At 36.5% G+C, this 23,810-nt stretch overlaps 1 protein-coding gene across 2 annotated transcripts in view; it reads left to right on the top strand.

Moving 5' to 3' along the window:
- Polr2G (DNA-directed RNA polymerase II subunit Rpb7) overlaps positions 1-21,335 on the top strand; it is a 37,892-nt gene extending 16,557 nt beyond the window's left edge. For both annotated transcript variants that reach the window (XM_081758623.1, XM_081758622.1), the window contains exons 4-8: positions 2,195-2,245; positions 10,896-10,961; positions 15,256-15,327; positions 18,480-18,513; positions 20,991-21,335. In XM_081758623.1, the coding sequence (XP_081614749.1) occupies positions 2,195-2,245; positions 10,896-10,961; positions 15,256-15,327; positions 18,480-18,513; positions 20,991-21,007 (240 nt within the window). In that variant the 3' untranslated portion in view covers positions 21,008-21,335. The remainder of the gene's footprint in view (positions 1-2,194; positions 2,246-10,895; positions 10,962-15,255; positions 15,328-18,479; positions 18,514-20,990) is intronic.
- The last annotated feature ends 2,475 nt before the right edge of the window (positions 21,336-23,810 follow it).

Genomic DNA, 23,810 nt, shown 5'->3' with positions numbered 1-23,810 from the left:
ACCTAATACAATTTTTTTTTTTCAAAATTTCCGGAAATTTTACAACACTATGAGTGCATCAAATGTGGACTTGGGATTTGCAGCTTCACAGTCTCCGTAGTGTAATGCAAAGACAGGAATGTTATTGAAGGGAAAAAATGCGAGGCAAATTTTTGTTGAATGTCATACAGAAGAGTCCACTACTAAAATATAGGCTCGTGAGAGACGTTACATGCCTAGATCCAGATAGTGTGTCATCCAGAAAGTTTCGGTGTGTCCTTCAGTCACTGTTGGAGAAGAAATGGGCTACACCCAAAGAATGTGATCAACTGTTTGTTTTGTATGGAAAAGTTACTGAGCAGTTTAAAGATGCACTTGCTGGGTATAAGTTGGACCCTGAGAGGACGGATTGTTTTTACACAAAACTGTTTTCTGGATTGTTCGGAAGAATTTAAACCATAAATAAGCTTCCGGTTTTGTCTCATAGACAGGCTGCTGTCGAACGAGGCTACAGCATAAATAAAGATCTGCTTGTTGAAAATATGAAGGAGAAATCATTGGTCGGTTTGAGATTGGTGTATAATAACGTTTCCCATAAAAGCTTACTTCAGCCAATATCAGAAAAGAAATGCTGCATCATGCCTTCCATGCAAGGCAGCGCTATACGGCAGAGCTGGAGAAAAGGACTGTTGAAAGAGAAAGTCAAGTGCAGAACAAGAGGAAAAAGCTAAGTGAAAATGTACAGCAGCTGCCAAGAAAGAAAAGGAAATTGATACAAAGAAGTGAAACTGTGAAGCTTTGGAGACTGAAGCAAACCAGCTTACACATGAAATAAAGCAGAAGTCTTGCTTTACTTTATTGACAAAGTCAAATGCTATCCGTGGAGCAGTTTCGCTAAAGAAGAAAGAGATTATGTCTATAGATGAGGAAATCACACGACTCCATACTCAGTTGAAAAACTTATAATTCCTTTTTTCCCCTAATTATATCTATCACACTGTCACGCAATTAAGATGCCATGTACGAAAAATAGATTTTTGTTGTTTATAAATTTGTTCGGTGTACAATTAAAATGTCATGTAGAAAGAATGAAAATACATGGGCTGGATGCGGGTCGATCGAAGGAAAAAAAAAAACGCTCCGCTCTGTGTATTTAATTATTGTGTATTAATATTGTACTTGCATTAATAGTCACTGCATAAGCTACTGAACTTTTTATTTCACTGTTGTAAGTTTTGAATCTGCAGTTGCAATCCTGTTATACCTTCCTGTATCGAAGTCCTGGAAGATTGTTGATCTGTCCTGGAAATTATTTTGGGAAGGAGAGTGGAAATCCTGTATAGTGGAATGTGTGTTTAAATTTTTGCTTTTTGCGTCCTTATAAAATACCGAGATTATAAAGAACAGGATTTATTATTAATGGGCTCCGAACCACGACTGGGGACTGAGTGGTGAGTTGGTGAAAATACAGACCATCATATAAGTTCAGCCCCATAGTATATGTCGTTTCCCACCACATTATCTCGCCCCCAAGAGAGCTTGATCATACAGGGTGACTACTGATACTTGAAATATTAGAAATTTATATCTATAGTGGAAATTGTTGTCTAATGCAGGGTAATAGGGCTAACTGGGCAACCACTAAAAATCTAGCTAGTTTGAGAAAGAAAATGGTTAGCGTTTATAATGTAAGTCCTTGATTAATGTTGGCATCAATCAGTCCTGGGCATGACGTTAAAAGACTCCCTCAGTGTCACTTTTCATCTGCGCTCTGGGGTTTTCCTGTTTGGGTCAGCACTACTTCTTTTTTCATATTAATCTGTCTTTTTGACTTTCATCTACTTTCATACATATTTAGTTTCCTTTTACTTATTTTTTCACCGGCTTCTTCGGAAGATCAGGGTTCCTGCAAACTGGAAAGCCAGGGAGAATCAGGGAAAGTCAAAGATATTAAAGATGGTCAGGCCCCCTGCTACAGCCACCACCATATACTCAAAAACGTCTTTATACAAATCATTATTTGTTATTCTAATATAATACACTACATTTGTTGTATATTTATCCCTATTTACATGTTAGTTAATTTTATTTTTGATTTTATCTATATTTTCTCGTGTATTTTGTAGTATTGCAAGAAAACTTATGGTAGTCAATTGTATAGAGCCTTTCTTATATCTCTGTATATATTGAGTACATAATATTTTTGAAATTTCAGGTTGGCATGTTTGCAGAGATAGGACCTTTATCTTGCTTCATATCACACCATGTAAGTATTACTTATGTACACTCTAATTTGAGCCGATCAGTATGTTTATAAGTAAAGCCCGGAATTAATGGCAAAATGCCATAAGTTCCATTATTGCAATTTTCATTATATTTTCAGGAAAGTGCAATTTCACAATTTAGAAGCATTTGTTGCCAATGTCACGAGTTTTCTCTTCCACTACTCGTTATTTACTCATGAATGACAGCATACCACAGATCTGAGTCGCTCTCATCTGGCCAAGCGATCTCGGTGTCGGATAATAACTTGTCTATTCTCGTTGGAATGTGACAAGTAAAGAGGCGGGGATGCCAGTGCGTATTCAGTTCTTGGAATTTTGAAGCAGTGTTCAGTTCTTGGAATGACAAACGAAGATGCTTAGTTTCAAGAAGTAGCCAGATGGGCAGTTATTGTGAATCTTAGGCGTGCGGGATACAGAACTGGTATTTATGTGCGTTTCAGTATTTCAAGATGCCGAAAGTTGGTCTTTCTAGGCAACAGAAGTTGGAAAAATTTGTGAGTGAGTTCGGGCGTACTGTATTTTCAACAGACGGTTCTGTACTGTTTTGTAAGTTATGTGAAACTGTGGTTTCCGCTGAAAAACGCTATTTTGTAACACACCATATAAGCACTGCAAAACACAATTCTGCAAGAACACGCAAATCAGCTGGTGAAAAGGTTCAAAACCTTGGAAGAGGCACGAATCCAGCTTCGCTTACTAACAGTTTTGCGAATGATCTGTGTGAAGCTCTAATTAATGCGGACATTCCTTTATGGAAGTTAGAAAATGTTTCCTTTAGAAACTTTCTCGAGAAATACACAAAACAAAAAGTTCCAAGTGGATCATCTTTGAGAAACACTTACGTTGATAGCGCGTACAGCAGAACTATTGACGATATCCGTAAAAGTGTTGCTGACAAAACTATATGGATTTCAATTGATGAAACTTGCGATATACTAGGACGTTCCATTGCCAACATTGTAATTGGAACTTTGGGAGGGAAAGAAGGCACACAAACATTTTTAATTGCATCAGAAATTCTGTAAAAATTAAATGGCACAGCAATTGTACAGGTTTTTACAAAATCGCTGAATATAGTGTGGCCAGAATGTGTAAAATACGATAAGGTCGTTCTTTTTATCACAGACAGAGCTGCATACATGAAAAGTGCAGCAAAAGCCCTTAAGGTTCTATTCCCACGTATGCTGCATGTCACCTGTCTGGCACACGCACTACATAGAATTACAGAGGAAGTTCGTTCTCATTTCTCTGACGTTGACCTTCTTGTGTCAAATGTGAAAAAGATATTTCTGAAAGCTCCCTCGCGAACAAGTGCGTTTCGCGAATTAGCCCCTGAACTTCCGCTTCCACCACAGCCTGTCTTAACGAGACGGGATACATGGAGTTCAGCTGTTCTGTATTATGCTAACAACTTTGAACCCATCAAAAGAATCATTAATACTTTTAATGAGAATGATGCGTCTTCAATTAAGGCTACTCAAAGTTTGCTTAAGAAGAATTCCTTGAAACAGAACTTAGTGTTCATTGCAACACATTTTGCAAAGTTACCAGATGCTATTGTCAAGCTTTATATATATAATAATAATAATAATAATAATAAAAGCTATTTCTCTGAAAATCTTTAATGATACTGTCAACAATCTGAGTGCTGTACCTGGTAACAAGGGCGAGTACATTCGGCGTAAGTGTGATCGTGTTATAAGTGCTAATCCAGATTTGGGTAAATTGAAGGACATCACTAGGTTATGGAAAGTGATGTTGATACAACTGTTGACAGTCACATGGATTCTTCCCAAATTACATGTTTCAAGTATGCTCCAGTGACATCTGTAGATGTGGAAAGATCATTTTCAGATCTAAAGCGAATTCTTACTGACAGGAGACAAAGACTTTCCTTTGAAAATCTTAAAAAGATGTTAATAATTTCAGAGAACAAAAATATGAAAAACCTTTCGTGAGTGAAAATAAATTGCTAGTGTAGTGTAAAATAACTTCACTTTAGTATTTCTTGTGTTTTGAATGTTTGTGCTAATGTAACCGTGTGTGAACAAAATGTGATAGTGTTTTTAAGTTATTGTTTCATTGTTACTTGAAGAATGGCGAATGAATTGCTAGGATAGGGACATGCCGAAGATACCTCGCGATCGAGGTCGAGGTTTAAGTCGCGGTCGCATCCGCGATACTGGCACAAACCCATGTATTCAAATGAGTAAGCGCATGCCGAAGATGTACGTTACATCGCGACCGTGAGGGTGAATTACTGGTCGCGATGATAAACAACTGAGTTTGTTTCTACATCGATGTTCAGCGGAAGCATCGCTGTGGCTCGTGTTCTCATTGGCTCTCCCTGAAGTGTTCATTTGTTTAGAATTTCGGCTGCAGAGGATTGTGTGTGTCAATGCTCGAGAGATTTTGTTGCACTATTATATTTGATTATAAAAGACATATTAATAGAACTAATGAGGAACGTTCCAGCAATATGGAATAAGAAACACAAACAACATCACAATAGGCACGTTTTAAATATAGAATGGAAGAAAATAGCAACTGAAATGGGAATGTCAGATAAGTTATTTATTTGAGAATTATACTGTACCTTAGTATTATATAAGGCAGTGGCTGGAAGAGGGAGGGGGCTTTTGGGCTTAAGTCCGTAAATTGTGGAATTTTAAAGAAAAAAAGAAGCTACTGTTAATCATATCTATGCTTAAAAAACTCTACCCCCCCCCCCCCTTCCCCAATTCCAAGATTAATAAAAAGGGTTTCTTCTAAATTCTTTATTGATATAAGGTAAAGAAATACCTGTAAAGAGAGGCTCGTATCCATAGCGAGGAAACGTCGAATAATGGAATTTCAGTGCCGAAACTTCATTTGCTGCAGTTAATCCCCATCCATCTCGAAACCTGAAGACATACCTGATTTATATATTTATTTATTAAATGTTACTGGGGAACTATTTCTCTCCTAAGTGCTGAAAGAGGGCATTTTCTTCACAGAAATTTGAATAAAAGGTAAAAGTCTTTGATTTAGAATATTGATAGAGATGAACAAGAGATGAGACTCAAATATTTTTGCGAACGGAATAATTTCACATGCGTCACAGCAATGTTTCTCCTTAAACTGAGAACTTAACAGCGAGGGTGCGACCTCCTCGCTGTGTGCGCCCTTCATCCATCGCGACCTAGACATCGCGGTAGCAACCGCGACTTAAATCTCGACCTCGATCGCGAGGTATCTTCGGCATGTCCCTACCCTTAGATGTCGTCCCTTCACGAGTTGTGCAAGTTTCCAGAATTTTCAGTGGTAAGTACAAAGTGCAAAATGAAACAATTTATTCGATTAATAAACGAATTATAACCTATTATAGCTTTTACATACTTTTCCCCCAAAGTTCGTGATTGCTTGTTTATTTTATTTTGCCATTTTACCTGCCATTTTGGGGTGTTTATTTTGCAATTTTGCCAGCCATTTTCGGGCTTTTATTTCGTCATTAATTCCGAGCTTTATTTATAAGATTCAGTAGCTATCTCAAGAACAGAAGGCTGATCAAATATATGCGATTAAATTTTTTTGTTCAAAAAATGTCATGATAATGCTTTCACTTATTCTATAGGAGCCTTCAATATTGTTAATAAATCTACAGCATAGTTTCCATTATATGACACTAAGCTGGAGATGAGGTGTGTGTGTATTCTATCCCACTCCTCTCTGCAAATTTTCCAGAGATTGTGTGCTCTTCATATACATCTGCATTTGAGGGATGATCTTACTGTGTAGTTGTATGCCTCTAATTCATGTGAATATGCCCCGTCCGTACTACGTAGAATATTTCTTAGAAAATGAGGATCATAATGTTCATCGGAAAATATTTGGCACATCTGTTGCAGTCTTACGGATTATTAGCTTCCCACCAAATTCTGCGTAAACCATAAATTCCTTCGGAAAGCTTTCTCTGTAGTTAAGAAAAAAAAATACCTATTCCTCATTACATTGATATTGCGATGAGTAATGGCTTTTTTTCCCCTGATAAGTAAAGTGCATGCCTCATCAAATGTCAGCACAAGCTTCTGCTTGTCCACTGCGAGGTGGCGCTCATATAATTTACAGTTGTCAATCTTCCATTCTTTAATGTAACGTGCCGCTGTTGAAGATCATGTATAAGAACCTGTGACTGAATTTGATATGCAGACATCAACAAATTGCGGCGTTGACGATTGAGTTACATTAACCCTTCTCTCCATCTTCAGATGCGTTGTTGGATTTTTTTAATCCTCACAATCATTCATATGTCGCACAGCACTCAATTCGTCAGTTTGACAGATTGTATTTCGAATATGTTTTATGAGTGAATATTGGACCAACTGGCCTTTGTTGTGTGCAACGTATTAGAACGGTATGCAGAAATTTAGTATTATTTTTATTATTATTGACAATGAATCCGTTATTCCGATACTGTTTTACAACTCTTGCATAATTTAACCCTTTAACGCACCATTATTTCCGATCAAACTGATTTTTTTAAATTTGAAGTGGTTTTTGTATAAGAAACACGGGAATTGTTTTAAAAAATATTAATGCAAATAATATGGGGTCTATGGAATATTTTATTGTGTTTGTATATAGGGTCTATGCAAAGTTGCGCGTCCACATTTGCAAAGTACACTAAAACGAAATAGAACCAATAAAGCGTTACGAATATCAGCGTATATGCATTTTTGCATTCATTACGCTTATATCTAACAAATAAAAAATCAACTATTCAAAACATGTCCACCTAACAGAGCAAAGAAAGCTCAAAGATGACAAGATGATAACTACGCGTACAGCAAGTAAGATAAAGAGTCCAACGCTGGCTTACTGTGACATCTAGCGGGAAATTCAGAACTTCATTAGTGAAAGGGCATCTTAGCTGATACGCAAAGCTGCTTTTCTATGTCCGAACTAGAAACTGCAAGGTGCAGTACAATTTGAAAGTAAACTTTGCATATATGCAAAGCTGCGCGCTAAAGGGTTAACTGTGTATATCAAAAGGAATACTATACCTTTTCTAATACCAATTTGATTTTTAATTCTGTTTCATTATTACGAACTTCATTCGGAATCCTGTTAGAGTAGGACACAGATTAACGTACCACATGTGACACTCCTCTGCAGTTCTGGCTTGTGCGTTTCAACACGCTTTCAAAATTCTCACAAATCATGATCAAACTTCTGTAAGTAGGATTGCCAACTTTTCCATATATACGGAAGCTCCCGAATTTGACACATTAAAAAAAAAAAAAATCCTAATTTTATTTTATCCGGGAGCTCATATCCGCCATATTAATTAAAAAATCATTCTTACAAAGTAAACCATATCAACATTTCAGATAGCATTAGTTTAGAAAATTTATTTTGATATTTTAGAACAGCCATTTTCAAGACGCCGGAAGAAAATGAATACTTTATAGAAAAGTTGATTACTTGTATCTTTCAAAGCGGTTACTATAACTACTTTTTTATTTGATAGTCAGTCAGCTACTCTTCTGAAGGTGGCTTTTCTTTTTGGTAAAAATATAAAGTGAAAAAAAAAACGTTATTTTAGAATATTATTTAAAAATATATATATTTCTTTCGTACTTGTTGCAGTTTAATTTTCACATACTAAATTTCCAGTTACTTGTTTTCGCATTTTCTTTATGTAAAGGTAGCACAGCTTAAAAAAAGTTATGTCTGTAAGTTAAATTAAATAAAAATGGTAAATGCAAAGGAATTTGATCGAATGGTGTTGTGGAAGAAAACACAGATGTAGTTAGAAGTGTGAAATATGTTCGTTTATACAGTAACGTACGCAGAATTTCATCAAAAGGGGAAGTTTTTTAGCAACCTCATACAAAAGTTATAGCAAAAGTAATTGCAGAATAGATGTTGTTTACTAGATAACTGACTGGCGTGTGATTTGTCCAATATTGAAAAATTCGAGGCATGAACTATCAAACTTACGTGAAAAAAGTTTACAAGTGTAAATTTAAATAAATTTATATAAGGATCTATTTCTTGCTATATTACATTCAAAATTAATAATTAATATATGTATATTTTCAAAATTAATAACACCAACGGTTCTCCTCAAAAGCTCAACTTTTCACTTTGTTGCTGTTTAAAGAATATTAACTCTTCCATTGATATAGTTACATGTTCGTATAAACTTGTAACTATATCAATGGAAGAGTTCGTATAAACTTGCGACTCAGTGATAGAGCTCTCACCTCTGGTTTCATCCCACACCATGTGATGTTGTGATTAATAACATCGTATTAGTTTTCGTAGGATCACTTAAATTTATATATACAGGGTGACATATGACCTCCTACATTTTGAAGGTTAAACAAAAATTATTGCAGGTAGAAATATGTTTATTCGAAAGTATAAAAGGATATTGGAAACAGTTTGTAACCGCTTTGTTCGGATTTTAAATGAAACAATTGACAATACAATTTAAAGATGATATTTGAAGGCTACAGTTCGTAATTGCTCAATATTCTCAGGCATACGAGCACTTTTAGGTCGGATAGATTTTTTTTTTCAACGCTGAGCTTGTTGTTCGGAAATTGTCGATCCACTGCAAGTTAATCTTACATGAAATAGCAAACTGTAGGCGAGAAGCTGCGTACGCGCGATGAGATCCAGACCAAATCATAATGACGAGTGAAAACAGCAAGAAAGTGGTGAGCTGAAGGGATGACCACTCCGTTCGCCCTTCCATTGTCACCGCCACAGCATATAAAGAAGTGTGTGTGTGTGGGGGGGGGGTTATTGACAATAACTGTGTTGTCACATAACACACAAGAAAACAGAGTAATTCAAATTAGAACAAAGTAATTACAAACTATTAGCAGCAACATTTTACATTTTCGAATAAACAATACAATCCTATCTACAATACATTGCAATACATTTTGTTTTATTAGGCTTTAAAATGTGGGATGATTTATTAAATCACCGTGTATATATACAGATGGTGATCAGAAAAATGGAAACACCTGTAGTTGGCAACACGTCAGATGTATGGGTTGGCAGTGGTGTTGTGGCGCCTGCAGCGCCTAACCGCTGGTGGTGGTGTGTTAGGTCGGTCTCCATACTACGTCAGGTGCAGTGGAACAGCAGTGTCCAGTGGTTGCAGCAGACGGAGTTAGTGTAAAATAGGAGACCTCTCAGATTTTCAAAGAGGGCAAATTGTTGGTGCGCGGTTATGTGGAGTGAGTGTGACGGCAGTGGCTACTGTGTTAGGTGTGTCGCGTGGAACAGTGTCGAAGGTGATGACGGCCTACACAACACACGGGAAAACCATATCGGGGAAGCGGAACAGTAGGCGGAAGAGAATCATGAGTGACAGGTCACGCCGGGTATTAAAGCGCATTGTCACGCAGAACCGTCGTGCCACTGTGGAGCAAGTGATGGAGGAACTCAATCAGCACCTTCCCCACCCTGTTTCGACAATCACAGTCCGCCGCGAATTACATGACATGAACTTACGTGGTCATGTTGCACGGGCCAAACCGCTCATCAGAGACCATAACGCTCTCGCACGCCGCAAATGCTGCCGCGACCATGCAACTTGGACCGTTGAGGACTGGAAACTTGTGATATGGTCGGATGAGTCATCCTTCACCCTATTCCCAACCACGGGCCGTGTTTATGTGTGGAGGACGCCCAAAGAAGCTTATGATCTGCAGTGTCTCCGCCCAACTGTGAAACATGGCGGCGGCTCGGTGATGCTGTGGGCCGCCATATCATGGTTTTCATTGGGTCCTGTGGTCACACTTATCGGACGAATCACTGCCAACGATTATGTCGCAATTTTAGGAGACCACTTGCATCCTATGGTCCGGATGTTGTTCCCGGACAATGACGCCATCTTCCAGGATGATAATGCACCCATTCACACAGCTGGCGTTGTTTGCAACGTGGTTTGAGGAACATCGGGATGAAGTTCAACACCTCCCCTGGCCCGCCCAATCCCCAGATCTCAACATAATTGAACATCTGTGCTCCGTCTTGGAAACACGACTCCGGCAACGATTTCCACCTCCATCCTCTCTCTCAGAACTGGCCGATGCTCTGCACGAGGAATGGTGTAAAATTCCACTTGCTACTATTCACGACCTCTATGCCTCCATCCCACGTCGCATCAAGGCTGTTCCGAAGGCGAAAGGTGGCCCGACACCATATTAATCTGGTAAGTTGCAATTTCGTTCAGGTGTTTCCATTTTTCTGATCGCCATCTGTATATATAAATCTGTAAAGTGAAAAATGCAAGGTAGCTTAAATCTAAAGAGCTTAACAGCAGGACGCTACAGTAAAGATATTTTTGAATTTTTACTTTGCAAGAAAGAAATATATATATATATATATATATATATATATATATATTTCTTGCTTTCTTTCTTTCTTTCTTTTTTTCTTCTTTCTTGCAAAGTGAAAAATGCACAATATCTTTACTGTAGCGTCCTGCTGTTAAGCTCTTTAGATTTAAGCTACCTTGCATTTTTCACTTTACAAGATTTCTGGAAGAATTTTGTTTATTACTTGTAAGAAATTCTGTATTGTTATTGGATTTACGTAATTTAATTGTTTATTATTTTCTTTAAGTCTATACCAGCAGACATGCAGTTTGATCCTAACTCGAATCCTCCTTGCTACAAAACAAAGGATGAGGTAAGTAAGCTTTAAATTTATTTTGTTACATGTTATATAATAATAGTCTTAACTAATTAGATGTAAATTCTTCATGTAGTTAAAAAAAATAGTTAAAATACAGGGAAATTTCACTCTGGAATGTAATTACAGGGCTCCTACTGGTCAGGTAAGTCGGGGAAAACTCAGGGAAATGGTGCAGGTGAGGGAAACTCAGGGATAAAAGACTGGAAAATCAGGGAAAGTCAGCGCTGTGGCTCAGTGGTAGAGCGTTCACCTCCGGTGCTTGGGGTCCCTGGTTCGATCCCAGCTCGCGCCTGTGTGAACTTTGTGGTGGACAAACACCGTGCTCGTGGGTTTTAACGGGGTTTTCCCACTCTTCATTCCACCATTTCACTCATCTCTCACCATCACAGTTTCCTTTAGCCTAACCGGCATAATCGTGGGACGTAAAACTTAAAAGTTTTCATTTCATTTTTCAGGGAAAGTCAGAGAAATTTTATAAAATATTTTTTTTAACATTAATTGTGCACCAGCTTAGCCAACCATTAATGATCACAGTATAAAACCTTACTCAGATTTTTATGGGTTGTAAGTGAAATGTATGTATGAGCAGTGTTTATTATTTGTCTCTATAGAATAAATGTTCTCATATATAAATATTCACCGTTATTTATTCCTTATTTATATGTCAACATCATCCGACACCTGTCTTGAAAGTCAGGGAATTTCCTGCCAAAGGTCAGGGAGAAATCAGGGAAATAGATTTCCCCAGATCAGCAGGAACCGTGAATTAAGTCCATCAAGCTTCATGCATATCTGTGTCAAAACTCATAATGAATAACCAAGTTGTTGTGCTTCAGTGGTTGCTGCGTTCCGCACTACTTCTACTCCGTAAATGTCCTCTGTAATAATTGGAGAAGAAATGGAAGAGGAGAGTTTAATTGGGAGGAGAGTTCTACAGGGATGTTGTGTTTCATCAACATTATATAATATCTTAGAAGAAATAGTGAAGATGGGTCTAAATATGAAAGACGTTATTTAGGTGATATTTAGGAGGTTATTTAAGTGTATACTGTTGCAGATATGCCGCTCTTGTTGCGAAATTTAAAGGGAAAATTAACGTGATATTAGAACATGATATTGAAGGAAAGCTGGGTGAAAATAAACGTTAGAAAGACAAAAGTAGTTATGGTTGGAACGAAATTTTCGGTTTATAATATACCTAGGTACAAAGTGGAGGGAAGAAACCAGAACAGATTACTAGTTTTCGTTACTGAGGTAATAGTATTTATGAAGAAATGAAGTGCAAACGTAAAATAAACACAAGGTAAGAGTGGCCAAAGAAGCATCTAGGAAAAAGACAAGCATAATTTGTGAGTTTGAATGAATTAAGAAAAATTCATCAAATGTTTCACTTGAGTTTAACGTCCCTTTCAACAGCAAGGCTATATGAACAAATGTTTCATGTGAACTATTGTGCTGTAAAGGATGTTTTAAGGTGGATCACCACCCGGAAGTCAGTACATATTTTAGCTCATTCTCTTAACTGCTGCGCAATAAAACGTTACATACTGTAAATATTGTACTATAAGATAGTTATGTTTCAGCTACAACACAAGACACTGATTCATTTGGTTCTGTCTTCTGATATCGAAAAAGGTAACAAATAAAAGAAAATACTTGATTCGTTTTACAGTGAGCACACAAGATGGCACATGCTGTTAGATCTTACTAGGAGTGCTCACTTTTATGAAATGTTTATTTGTATGTGTAAAGTACTTTAAAGTAATGATCTTATTACGAAATAGATATATTGTTTGACCGTTTTTCGTGTTTCACATTTTATTTAAATATTAATTTACATTTAAGGAAATAGATTTTGAGAAGAAACTTGCGCAGAACGCCATAATGCGTTGTTGCCAAATTTGTACGTTTAATTCCTGGATTTTAGCGTTGCAGTTCGAGAAGCGGAACTTAGCTGTGAATTGCGGTGAGGGTTGAAAACTAATTTCTCCAGTAAATATCCAAGCAGAATTCCATGATTACTTCCTTTATTATCTGACACCAGTAGACACTCGACACTACTTGGCAACGCCGCACTATTCAAGCAGCGTTTAGCATGCACCGAGAACATTTAGAGTAAATTATATTTTAAGGAGATTCTACATAACCTCAGCTATTTTTCAACATAATTTTGGTTGATGCTCAAACATTTGTCATATCGAGAAAGAGGTTTTTCCAGACCCATGCCGTAAAAGTTTTCCACATGAGACTCCACTCTCCAATTCTTCCGACAGTTTTGTAGAGAAAGAACATGAAGCTTGCGAAAAAATCCTCTGAAAGCATGGAAATGGTGAATCGTCTGTTTTCACGAATTATGATCTCTACCGCACATACAAGATCGTTAGTGATTCCAGAGCGGAGGGCCGATTATGGCTTATCATGAACGTTCTCTCGACTTTCCGTAAACAGTCTCACCTACATACGAACTGTGCTATAACTATTGGCGATTGAACCTTACATTTCACAGATTTGGCGATGAATTTCTGCCTGTCATTTTCTGCAGTCAGGAATCGAATTACAGAACTTATTTTCTTGAGCTCTTCCATCATGCCACAAACGTTACACGCTGCCAACCGCTAATCCAAGCGGCGTTTATTTATTTTCAGAAGATGCCGGGAGAAAGTCCACTACACTTGCCAAAATTGCGATTCTCGCACTTTACTGAGATATTGGCAAACGGATTTTACTTTAAAAACGCCCTCGTGTGTGGGGCAGAAACATGAACACAACGCAGAATCTAATAGAAAGAGCTTTGAGCCTAGTGAAGAACAGAGAAGATTAACCCGGTCGAATTAAATAATTGGAATAATAAGGGAGAGTAGAACAATATTGGACTAATAAAACAGAGAAAGAGAAACTGGTTGGTAATTGTCTGTGAAATTTTATCCTGAGAGATATAATAGGAAATATGGTTGAAGGAAGAAAGGAAAAGGTTATAATACATGAACACTATTAAAACGAATAATAAGTGCACCCAGATGAGCAGGTTAGCTGAGAACAATAGTGCATGGGAGCTTTTTAGTTAATAGCAACTGATCTGGGAATGCCAGAAGAAACTTGTGATGATTATGTTAATTCGGTATATCCTTTGCAAGATTGATTTCGTGATGCTGAAAAGTGTTTCCGTGAAAGCGAATGATTAACATGTTTTCGTTTGGTGGTTTACTTAATTTTTAGAACATCATATAATTTTCCTTTGTTCCTTTTTAGAGCGTACTTTTCTGAGTATTTGTTAGTATCAAATCTTGCAACTTTTATTTCATACACTTCCGTACTAACAAGAGATCCGAAAGTTTGTACAGATTCGTAACATCAATGGCAATACAATATTTTCACATAATCTTCGCGTTTTACTGTAAAGTCAAATAAGTTTTTACAGATATACTTAGATTGCGTGTACGCATAACCAACGTCAGTTAATTAAGCGTTACCTCAATAGAGAGCAGGATGGTTTAATGTTGGTTCGAGACCCTTGTCTGGTGCCTGTAATAGAAAAGTTAGGAAATATTCCTTATAAAATGTTCTCAGAAATTAAAATTTGTAAGCTCACACATTGAAATCGTATAGTATTTTCAAGTTACAAAAAAGCTCCTGTATGGCCAAACGGTTAGCATATGCTCCTTTGGCATGGGAGAGACGGGTTCAATTCCTGACAGTAACTGATGTGATTTAGATCCCAAATTAAACTATAGTTCGACGTCTCATATAACCTTACTGCTAAAAGGGACGTTATACCCAAAATCAAAACAAGGTACTGAAGTAAGGAGTAAAAAATTGATTATTAAACGGTAAGTGCAAAACAAAAATTTAAAAACTTAATTTATAAAATACACTAAAAAAGAGTTTTTTGTTTGTTAAAATGAAGAAATAAGACTAAGACTGAAATCACTGAGAACTACTTAATACGTAGGTGATTTTTCTATTAACGTTAGTTGTAGGTCTCTGATTTTGGACATCGCATTAAGCATGGGACTCACTAATTATAATGCATTACAGCAAGTTGCTTCTCTAATATACACAAAAACTTTAGCAGAAGCCCAGTTCTTTTAGTCTTAGCTCCATTTTTTTTTTTTTTTTTTTCATTTTACACCACCAAAATATTATTTTCTTCACTTTTTTCTTGATGTTTGTTCAACATTTTTTTCTTCTTTTTAATCGTTAGATTTACTTTCCGGAAGTTTTATTGGTTTTCATTATAAAATGTATTGATACTGCTATTTTTAAAAGTAAATACAATTTTAAATTGCAGGATGTTGTAATTCAACCAGATGATGAAATCAGATTGAAAATAGTAGGTACTAGAGTGGACGCCTCAGGAATTGTAAGTATATCTCTTTTTAAAAGCAAGTAAACAAGCTAAATAGTTACATATCTAAATACAAAAGTTGTACTTGTACGTTTGCAGAAAATAGAGAACTTCACCTAGTAAATCAGCATTTAATAACTAACCGGTTTCGCAATAACGACTTGCAGCGGGTGTGTTGTGTAATTTGTATTCAGTGTTCTAATTGTTTCTATGCATTATTCATTTATTTTAAACTTATTTTTCTTATCCTTGTGCCGCTGCAGGTGCCAGCAGTTCCTGATATTTTTTGCTGATTTTTCTTGTATTTTTTCAATATTTCTTGGTATTCTTCCAAACTTTAAAATTTAATACGAGGGTGGTTCAGCAAGCTCCGCTCCCCCCTTCCCTGACAGAAGGAACCCCCGTAGGAAAGCCTAACCACAGTTATTTTTCAGCATAGTCCCCTGCAACATGAACACACTTTTCCAATCGGCTTTCCAGTGCTTCAGTTCCAGCGAAGAAGGAAAAAAAAAACTTGATTTGTCCTGCAACCATTCATTCACAACATCCATAACCTCTGAATCATTGCAAAATGTTTTCCACAAAAATGTTTCTTCATATTGGGGAACAGGTTCAAGTCACTGTGGGACCAGGTCTTCTGAATAAGAGGCATGAGAGACAATTTCGAGCCCTGCTGTATGAATTGCAGCTTGGGAGGTGTGGGCGGGAACATTATCGCAATGGAATAACACAACGCGTGACAACATTCCGCGGCGTTTTTCCTTGATGGCAGTACGTAAGTGTGCAATTAGGTTTGCAAAATAAACACTTGTGATTGTCTTTCTCTGTTGGAGATAATCTATCAAAAGAATTCCTTCTGTATCCCAGAAAACACATATTTTCAATGACATTTAATGTCTATTACACAAGGCGGCTAGTTAATTGAATCAATTTTATTTGCGCTGGGAATCATTCCTGAACTACACTGGAAGTATGAATTGGAGACCGGTCTTGCTGGAACCATGGAGCTGAAATAGATGCCATGACTTTTCCCTTTGATGATTGAACCTTGAATTTCTGTGGTGGTGGAGAGTTAGGGTGTTTCCATTGAATACTTTGGCGTTTACATTCGGGATCGAAGTAGTGAACCGACATTTCATCCATTGTAACAAATCTCTTCAGAAACTTTGGCTTGTCAACCGTCACACAACATGTCCTCTTTTGGTCGGCCGTCAGCATTCGTGGGACCCAACGTGCAGAGATCTTTTTCATTAACAAATGTTTATGTAGAGTGGAATACACGCTGCCAGTTGAGATGCCACATGTCGCAGTTATATGGCGGACAGTCACTCGCCAGTCAGCTAAAATCATGTCATGCACTTTTTAATCATTCCTGTGTGTTCGCCGTTGAAGATGGACCACCAGCATGCTCATCTGTACAGGTCTGCCGACCACATTTAAATTCGTGGCACCATCTCTTAACTATGTCATAGGCCAGAGTCTCCAAGAGTTCCCACCATATCTGCATGGATATCCTTCTGTGTTAGATTTTTCTTGTATAAATATTTTATCATTGCTCGGACTTCTGATTTTTTAAAATTTATCTTGTATAAATATTTTATCACTGCTCGGACTTCTGATTTTTCCATTTCTTTAAATGTGGCTACACTTCGTACTGATCATCAGCCTGTAAAATAAATAAATAAATAATAGAAAAAAAAGCGAAATTGTTGTAAATTCTTGAAACTTTGTGGATATTAGCCTAAAGGATGCTCAATATTGTGCATAAAATTACAAGTCTCTATCGTTACTACAAATGGGGTCAGAGGCAGAGTATACTGAACCACCCTCGTATGTGAAACAGTTCTCAAAATACGAGAAGTAAATGTGCAGTTTCCAACACTACTTAAGTGAATTTTTAACCTCACTGCTGCTTTATCAACTCTTAATTTTGTTGAATAGAATATATTGTGTAATATGGTCTTGTCAGGTTTCATAGCTCGTTAAAATAAAAGGAAAATTGAAAGTTTCGGGATTCAGATCTGACAAGCCCATCCCAGGATTTTGTAAACTAAAATTTTAGAACAAAAAACTTAACAATGATGATTATGTATCACACCTAATGTAAGAAGTTTCAGAAAATAAAAACGAACATTCAATTTTGAATCGGTAACTTTACGCAAAATGAGTATAGGCTGCAGTTTCACTCAAGAATTGTTTTTGTGTTAAATTGCTTTTGCTATGTGAATAAATTCTCCGTCAATTCTTTATTTTCAACCTACTTACCACATACCTCATTCTTTCCCAGTTACTCATTAGTAGACGAATACAGTCATCATTTCAGGAACTTTGGTAATTCAAAAAAGAATATGTAGTGTTATTCAAAAATTCCTGGCCACATACCTCTCTCTCAAGAGTCGCCTTCTCGCAAACGTAAATGGGATAATTCAATGCTTGCATTTGAAATAAATGTGAACAGCTAAAGGAGATTCGTATTTGACATATTTCCACCATAAAAATGAAGGGTGTTCAGGATTTTTTGAAGAAAACTGTACATGATGTATATTCAATATTAATAATATTTGTATTCACTTAAGCCTATTTTGTCAATCTTCACCGTAGATATTTTAGTGACCGGTGTGTCGCCTTCTTCAGTGCGACTTCTTTAAAGAAACCCGTGCTTGAAGTATCACATTATTGGAAACATTCTTACATTGTAGAATAAATTATTGTCAAAGTTATTTTTCTACTTACTCTCAATTTACTTCTTACTTTTAAAAGAATTCGCTGAAATATTAATGATCCTAGTATTCTTTCGTTCTTCACTTAGTATTGCTTTCTTTTTGCAGTGTTCAAGCTCAAGCATGATAGCCTGCACACTTAAACTTTACACCAAAATTCTTTTAGGCTTAACTTATACTTCGGAATATTATATGTCTTCATTGTTGAGTTTTCAAACTCCGGAAGATCCTAAAATCACCAAGACTTCAACTTCAGTCAATACATAATGGCATTAATACAACAAAGTATTTACGGCAGAATTCGACTAAAACAAAATTTCAGCCTGAAATCGTAAATTTGAGTCCTGCCCTAGGTGCGATGAAGATTGACAATACGAGTGCTTAAACAAGTGCGTAACGTCACAAATAAAAATGTCATTATTAATTTGCTGTAAATTTCTGTTACAGTTTGCTATTGGTACCTTGATGGATGATTATTTGGGTAAGTAGTGAGCGTAAGATATTACGTCAAACTATATATAAGTTATGTTTTCAGGAAGTTACACTTGAAACCAGAACAAAACTCAGTACTTACAAATTTCAGATTAGTACAGAGGAGAATTCTTTTCATATCTGTTTAATCTAAAAAAGAAAAGGACATGTGAGTTGGATGCTTTGTGAGGTCTTTCTGTAGATCTTAGTTCATTGAATAGTAAAATAACCTTTGTAGTAGGCCAAGAGGCTAACAAAGAAAGAGTTTCTTGAACTTGTAAGACATAAGCTCCTAAATTATTAGAACTAACATTTGGGAATGAAATACAGTATATTAAAATTCATTGTTTAGCAGAAAAAGAAATAGTATGACAATACCACATTTTTATTTTGTGCACAAATTATAGTTGTAAAAGAGTTATATATTTCTGGAAACGCAGAGGGTCATTTTAGGTTTATGAAAACAAATTTGGTATCCCTACCGAGTCGCCACCAGCAGTTGTGTTTGGTGTGCAAGTCCTGCCAACTATCTCATTGCATCTCAACTTTCCACTGAAAGAGACTGCTTTGAAGCACAGTTTCATCAAGTCAGTATGTTCCATCCTTCTTAACACTTTCCAAAGACACGTCAAGTGTTCGCGGCTGTCGACGACTCAACGCTCATTTTAACAGTGGAAAGCAACAAAAGTCCATGAGGGATGCATGAGGGACTTCACAGAAATGTCTGTATAAATTCCCGTTTCACGTGCTATCCGCTTCACGTACGTCACCGTTGACTTCGGCGTAAAATTGGACGCCTTGTTGTGATGAATGACAATGCGAGATGAGTCGCTGCCATATAGGAATGAAACATCGTGTTTATGTAGTGGCCTCAGATGTTCGTCTGGCAATAAGCTGCATTGATTTTAGTCTTTTTGTCCTTTCTGCGTAGTGTATCATCATCCATGAACAATCATAAAGCCGCGTGTAAAACTTCCCGCGCATTCACGTATCCAGACAGAATGACCTCTGAAATCACGGGAACGATAGGAAATGGTCCTCTTTTTATCACATTCCCACAGATACATTCATGCCTTGCACAGTCACGACAGACTTCTATTTATTCCCTTCAAGATGCCATTCATATAGCAATCTTCTGTTTGTCTTCTGTCTATATATGAGGATTTTTTTTTAACATATAAATTTTGCAATTTAAGATAGCGGAACATTGTACTTCTCTTGTTATTGTACTTTGACACTGTAGGTTCTCACGTCGTACCAAGTAACGCACTTGTTACACCACATCGGGGATACGGCCAAGCCTCCGATATTTATGATGCCTAGTATTATAGGGCCCAGCAAAAGCAGGAATGCCCGTTTTGTTGAGATTCAACTCAGCCTTGAGCCATTTCGTTGACACACGGAAACCACTTTAACATACAGTGTTTATTTTTATTTTTATTATTATTATTATTATTATTATTATTATTATTATTATTATTATTATTATTATTATTATTATTATTATTATTATGGGCATAAATATAACCAATGCCGAAAAGAGTATAGATGTATTCTAGGAGCCATACGATGACTCACCTAGCAGCTGTCCTCCCTACAAAGTCAACACATAACACTTTTCAAATCATCTGCATTAACTTCTCAGGCATATTTGCGCTGCCGTCACCTATAAATAATTTTCAAGTTTGTTACCGTAAACCTGAAACGACCCTCTGTAGTATGTTTTAAAACAGAAAGTCCTTAATTATGAATATTAAACTAAAGAAAATGTTCTTATCTTTAGACCAATTTTAGAAGTAGTTGATTATTTTTATCCTCGTACTTGTATACTGTAATTCAGTGATGGGCAATTTATAACGGCTAGGACAAAATGAGAACCATATTTGGGGCCATTTTACTCCCCCATTCTGAGGCGAAAGTTCGCTGAATATGCATAAGTCATATATTTTCCAAGTCTTTGTTCTGTTCTGCGTGTCCTGCTTTTTGTTTCATGTATCTAGGCCAACTAGAACCTGAGCTACGAACATTTCAAAGTTACTCTATGAAATCTGTATTATTATTATTTAAAAAGAAAAAAAAGCCCAGTACCAATGGCCTTACCTTCCACAGTGGTCTTAATAATCTAAAAGTTTAAGAAAACATTTTAACAGTTCAAAATAATCTCCGATTCAGGAATATTATTGTGGTCAGATATACTCATTTTTTTTTCTTATGCATAGAGTGAAAGAAAAAAAAAGAGAACGAAAATACATTTTTAACTTTTATTCGCGAGTTGCCACGTGGCCATCACTGGTGTACATAATGACCTTATGCAGAGTCGTTCTGACGAGTGATTAGTGCCATGCTAAAGAGTTCGACTAACATGTTTCCTGCAGTAGTCAGGCCTTTAGTATGACGCTAATCATGCATCAAAACAACTCTGCTTAAAGCCCAATAAGTTTACGTTTTTCTTTTTTCTTACTTATATATTTATTTACTTAATTTCAGGATTAGTATGCAGCTAGAAGACAACGAATTTAAACTTCCGTGATTTTGATGTGTTCGTATATTTCGTCCTGCTGCAGGTGGTACTTCATAGAGAAATCCTCTCACTAAATAATATAAAAAATCATATGTGATTGAACAGACTGGCTATTGAATTACGCAGCAGTGTTCTTAGTTTATAACTATTTATGAGTAGTGCTTTACGAAAGCAGCGCGAAGAAGTACAGCTCTACCTTGTTCAAATAATGATTTGAGACATTGCTGATGTACAACGGAAAGCATATATGTCATTATATGTTCTTTGTGTGTCACTTGTCTAATTAATTAAAGTATTTTTTTATGTATTTATCTGTGGTGTTGTGATCTTATTTCTTCACCAATAATATTCACGTAGTTTAAAATATCTGTTAGAAGTACGTAGTATAATACATACACTGTAGTAGTTTAAAGTTTAAACCTAAGAAACTGATAAGTCCTCTTTCCAACCTTCTTCCGTAAATGTCATCCTGAAAGCATTTATTGTATTTGAAACCTTGGTCGTTTGTAAGTTTATGTGCCAGCTAAAATGATCGTAGTACTAACGGTTTTCTTTCTTTACAAATCATTGATTGAATCATGGCACAGCCAAATGTGGAATTCACCAAGGAGAAGTTGCGAGGTGTTGCGAATTTCTTCTTCCTGCAACAGAAGTCGCCGAAGGAATTCCATGGTTGCATGCTAGACACATTGGGTGTACATTGACTTCATACTTCCCTGTGAAGAAATATACTCAAACTTTAAGCTTGGTGATTTTTCAACAGCAGATGATAAAAAGTATAGGAGACCAGTGTCATTGTCAACTCTGGAAAAAGTAGATCAGGTTCATTATCTGATTTTGAGTAACAGACGAGTTTCACTTCAGGCGACAGCTAAGACCTTGCACATATCCAAAGAACGGGTCTGGTCAATTGGACATGCACAAGCTTTCTGCGAAATTAGTCCCCAAACGTTTGAATGCAGATGAGAAACGCAAACGTGTGACATCTTCTCAGTTGATTTTCCGGTATTTTTGCGAACTCTAAGGACGATTTTGTAAATCAAATTGTTACGCAGAATGAAAGTTGGTTCCACTACTTTGATCCTGAGGCAAACAGAAGCTATGCGAGTAGCACCACTCAGGATCTCGAAGACCAAAGAAATTCAAAGCACAGAGGTCCACAGACAAGGTATTTGCCTCAGTATTCCGGGATAAGGATTATATTTTATCAGACTACCTTCCAAAGGAACAAACAATAACATCAAAGTATTATTACAGTCTTCTGGCTAAGTTGAAGAACGCTCTTAAAAGCGCTGGAGAAAGTTGAGAAGAATTGTGTTGTTTCTGCGGACAATGCTCCCGTTCACAAGTCCGGAAGAAGAATATATTTTCTAAATTATCTAGACCAGTGAATTGACCATCCACCTTACCCCGCCAGACCTTTTGCCCTCTATTCCCTTTTACCTAGACTTAAAAAAATCTGAACAAACATAAATTTAGCAATTATAACGAGGTTATAGCAGCTGCAGAACGGACTTTATTTTAAATTTTTTATTTGTTTTATTTATTTATTTGAGGGATTAGAGAGGTTAGAGCAGGAACGTGCCAAATGTGTTGACCGTCAAGGAGAATACGTTGAATAACCTGAAACTTTCGTGTCTGTAGCTAAAGTCCTTCTAATTCGGGCTGAGAACTTGTCAGCAGTCCCCCTTCCCCTCCTATTTGAAAGTTGTTTAGAGAAAATGTTCAATTAAGTTTTCTGTTTGTTTCTGTATTCTGGAAATCGAGTTATGAATGTGTTACACTTAGTATAATAAGTGAATCACGGAGCTCATGTAACTAATTTAATGAAAAGACAAAGAAACCAAGGAAGAGCAAGTATAACATAAAAAATAAATAAATAAATAAATAAGAATGGAAAAACGTGGTGAGTAATTTTTGTCGCTTAAAGCAGCTATTAACACATTCCAAACAGAGCTTTCTGAGGTAGCAACGTCAGAATGATGAAAACTGCTTTGAAAATTGGTTTGAGCGTACGTAGAATTGTATCAATCTTAAACGCAAATATTTTTAAAAAGCAGTCATTTTCAGAATTTCACTTTTTTTTTTCATATTGCAGAAACTTTTCCAGTAGCCCTCGTATTACGTAAAATAAATTTGATTTTAATTATGAATCATAGAATTGAAGTTTTACAACTCAAGGGACATTTAAGTAGATTTGAAGTAGATAAATGAAATATTCTTAGTTAAAATTCCAGTTCATTTCTAAGAGAATACTTCCCCATATAAAATAATGGGCTAAGCATCAAAGATGACAGGTAATCAAGACCCCCTAACTTATTTGACTGACGCGAGTTTCTTTCGTCAGTAACCAATAAATTTTGGTAGAAAGTAAAAAGGATCACACACTTGAAGTTTCAATTTCGTTAGGTAGATATCAAGCGCTGAAGGACCGATTCTGTCATCTAAAGATGGGATGTGTACTTCTAATACCTTTCTCTCAGTAGAAGAAAATGGAATATTGCATCTACCGTTAAGATCATCGTTTACCGTGGAGATGTTAACAGATTTACTCCATTAACAAACACGACCGAGATAATTGCTCTAGCTGGCTACTTAAAAAAAAAAAAGTTTTCGTTCAAGAGTTACTGTGTGAAGTAACGAACGGATGTAAGTTGCCGTTACCGTGTTAACGGATTGACTTCGTAACGAACTCAGGCGTGATAATCAATTGAGCTATCTATTGGGAAAAGGAAAAGAATTTATAAATTAGCTGTCGTTCGAGAATTTTCGTGTGGTGTAACGGA

Source organism: Thermobia domestica, chromosome 5, assembly GCF_964235325.1.
Source record: "Thermobia domestica chromosome 5, izTheDome1.hap1.1, whole genome shotgun sequence".
Taxonomy (NCBI): domain Eukaryota; kingdom Metazoa; phylum Arthropoda; class Insecta; order Zygentoma; family Lepismatidae; genus Thermobia; species Thermobia domestica.
This window is presented reverse-complemented; position numbering and strand designations above follow the sequence as displayed.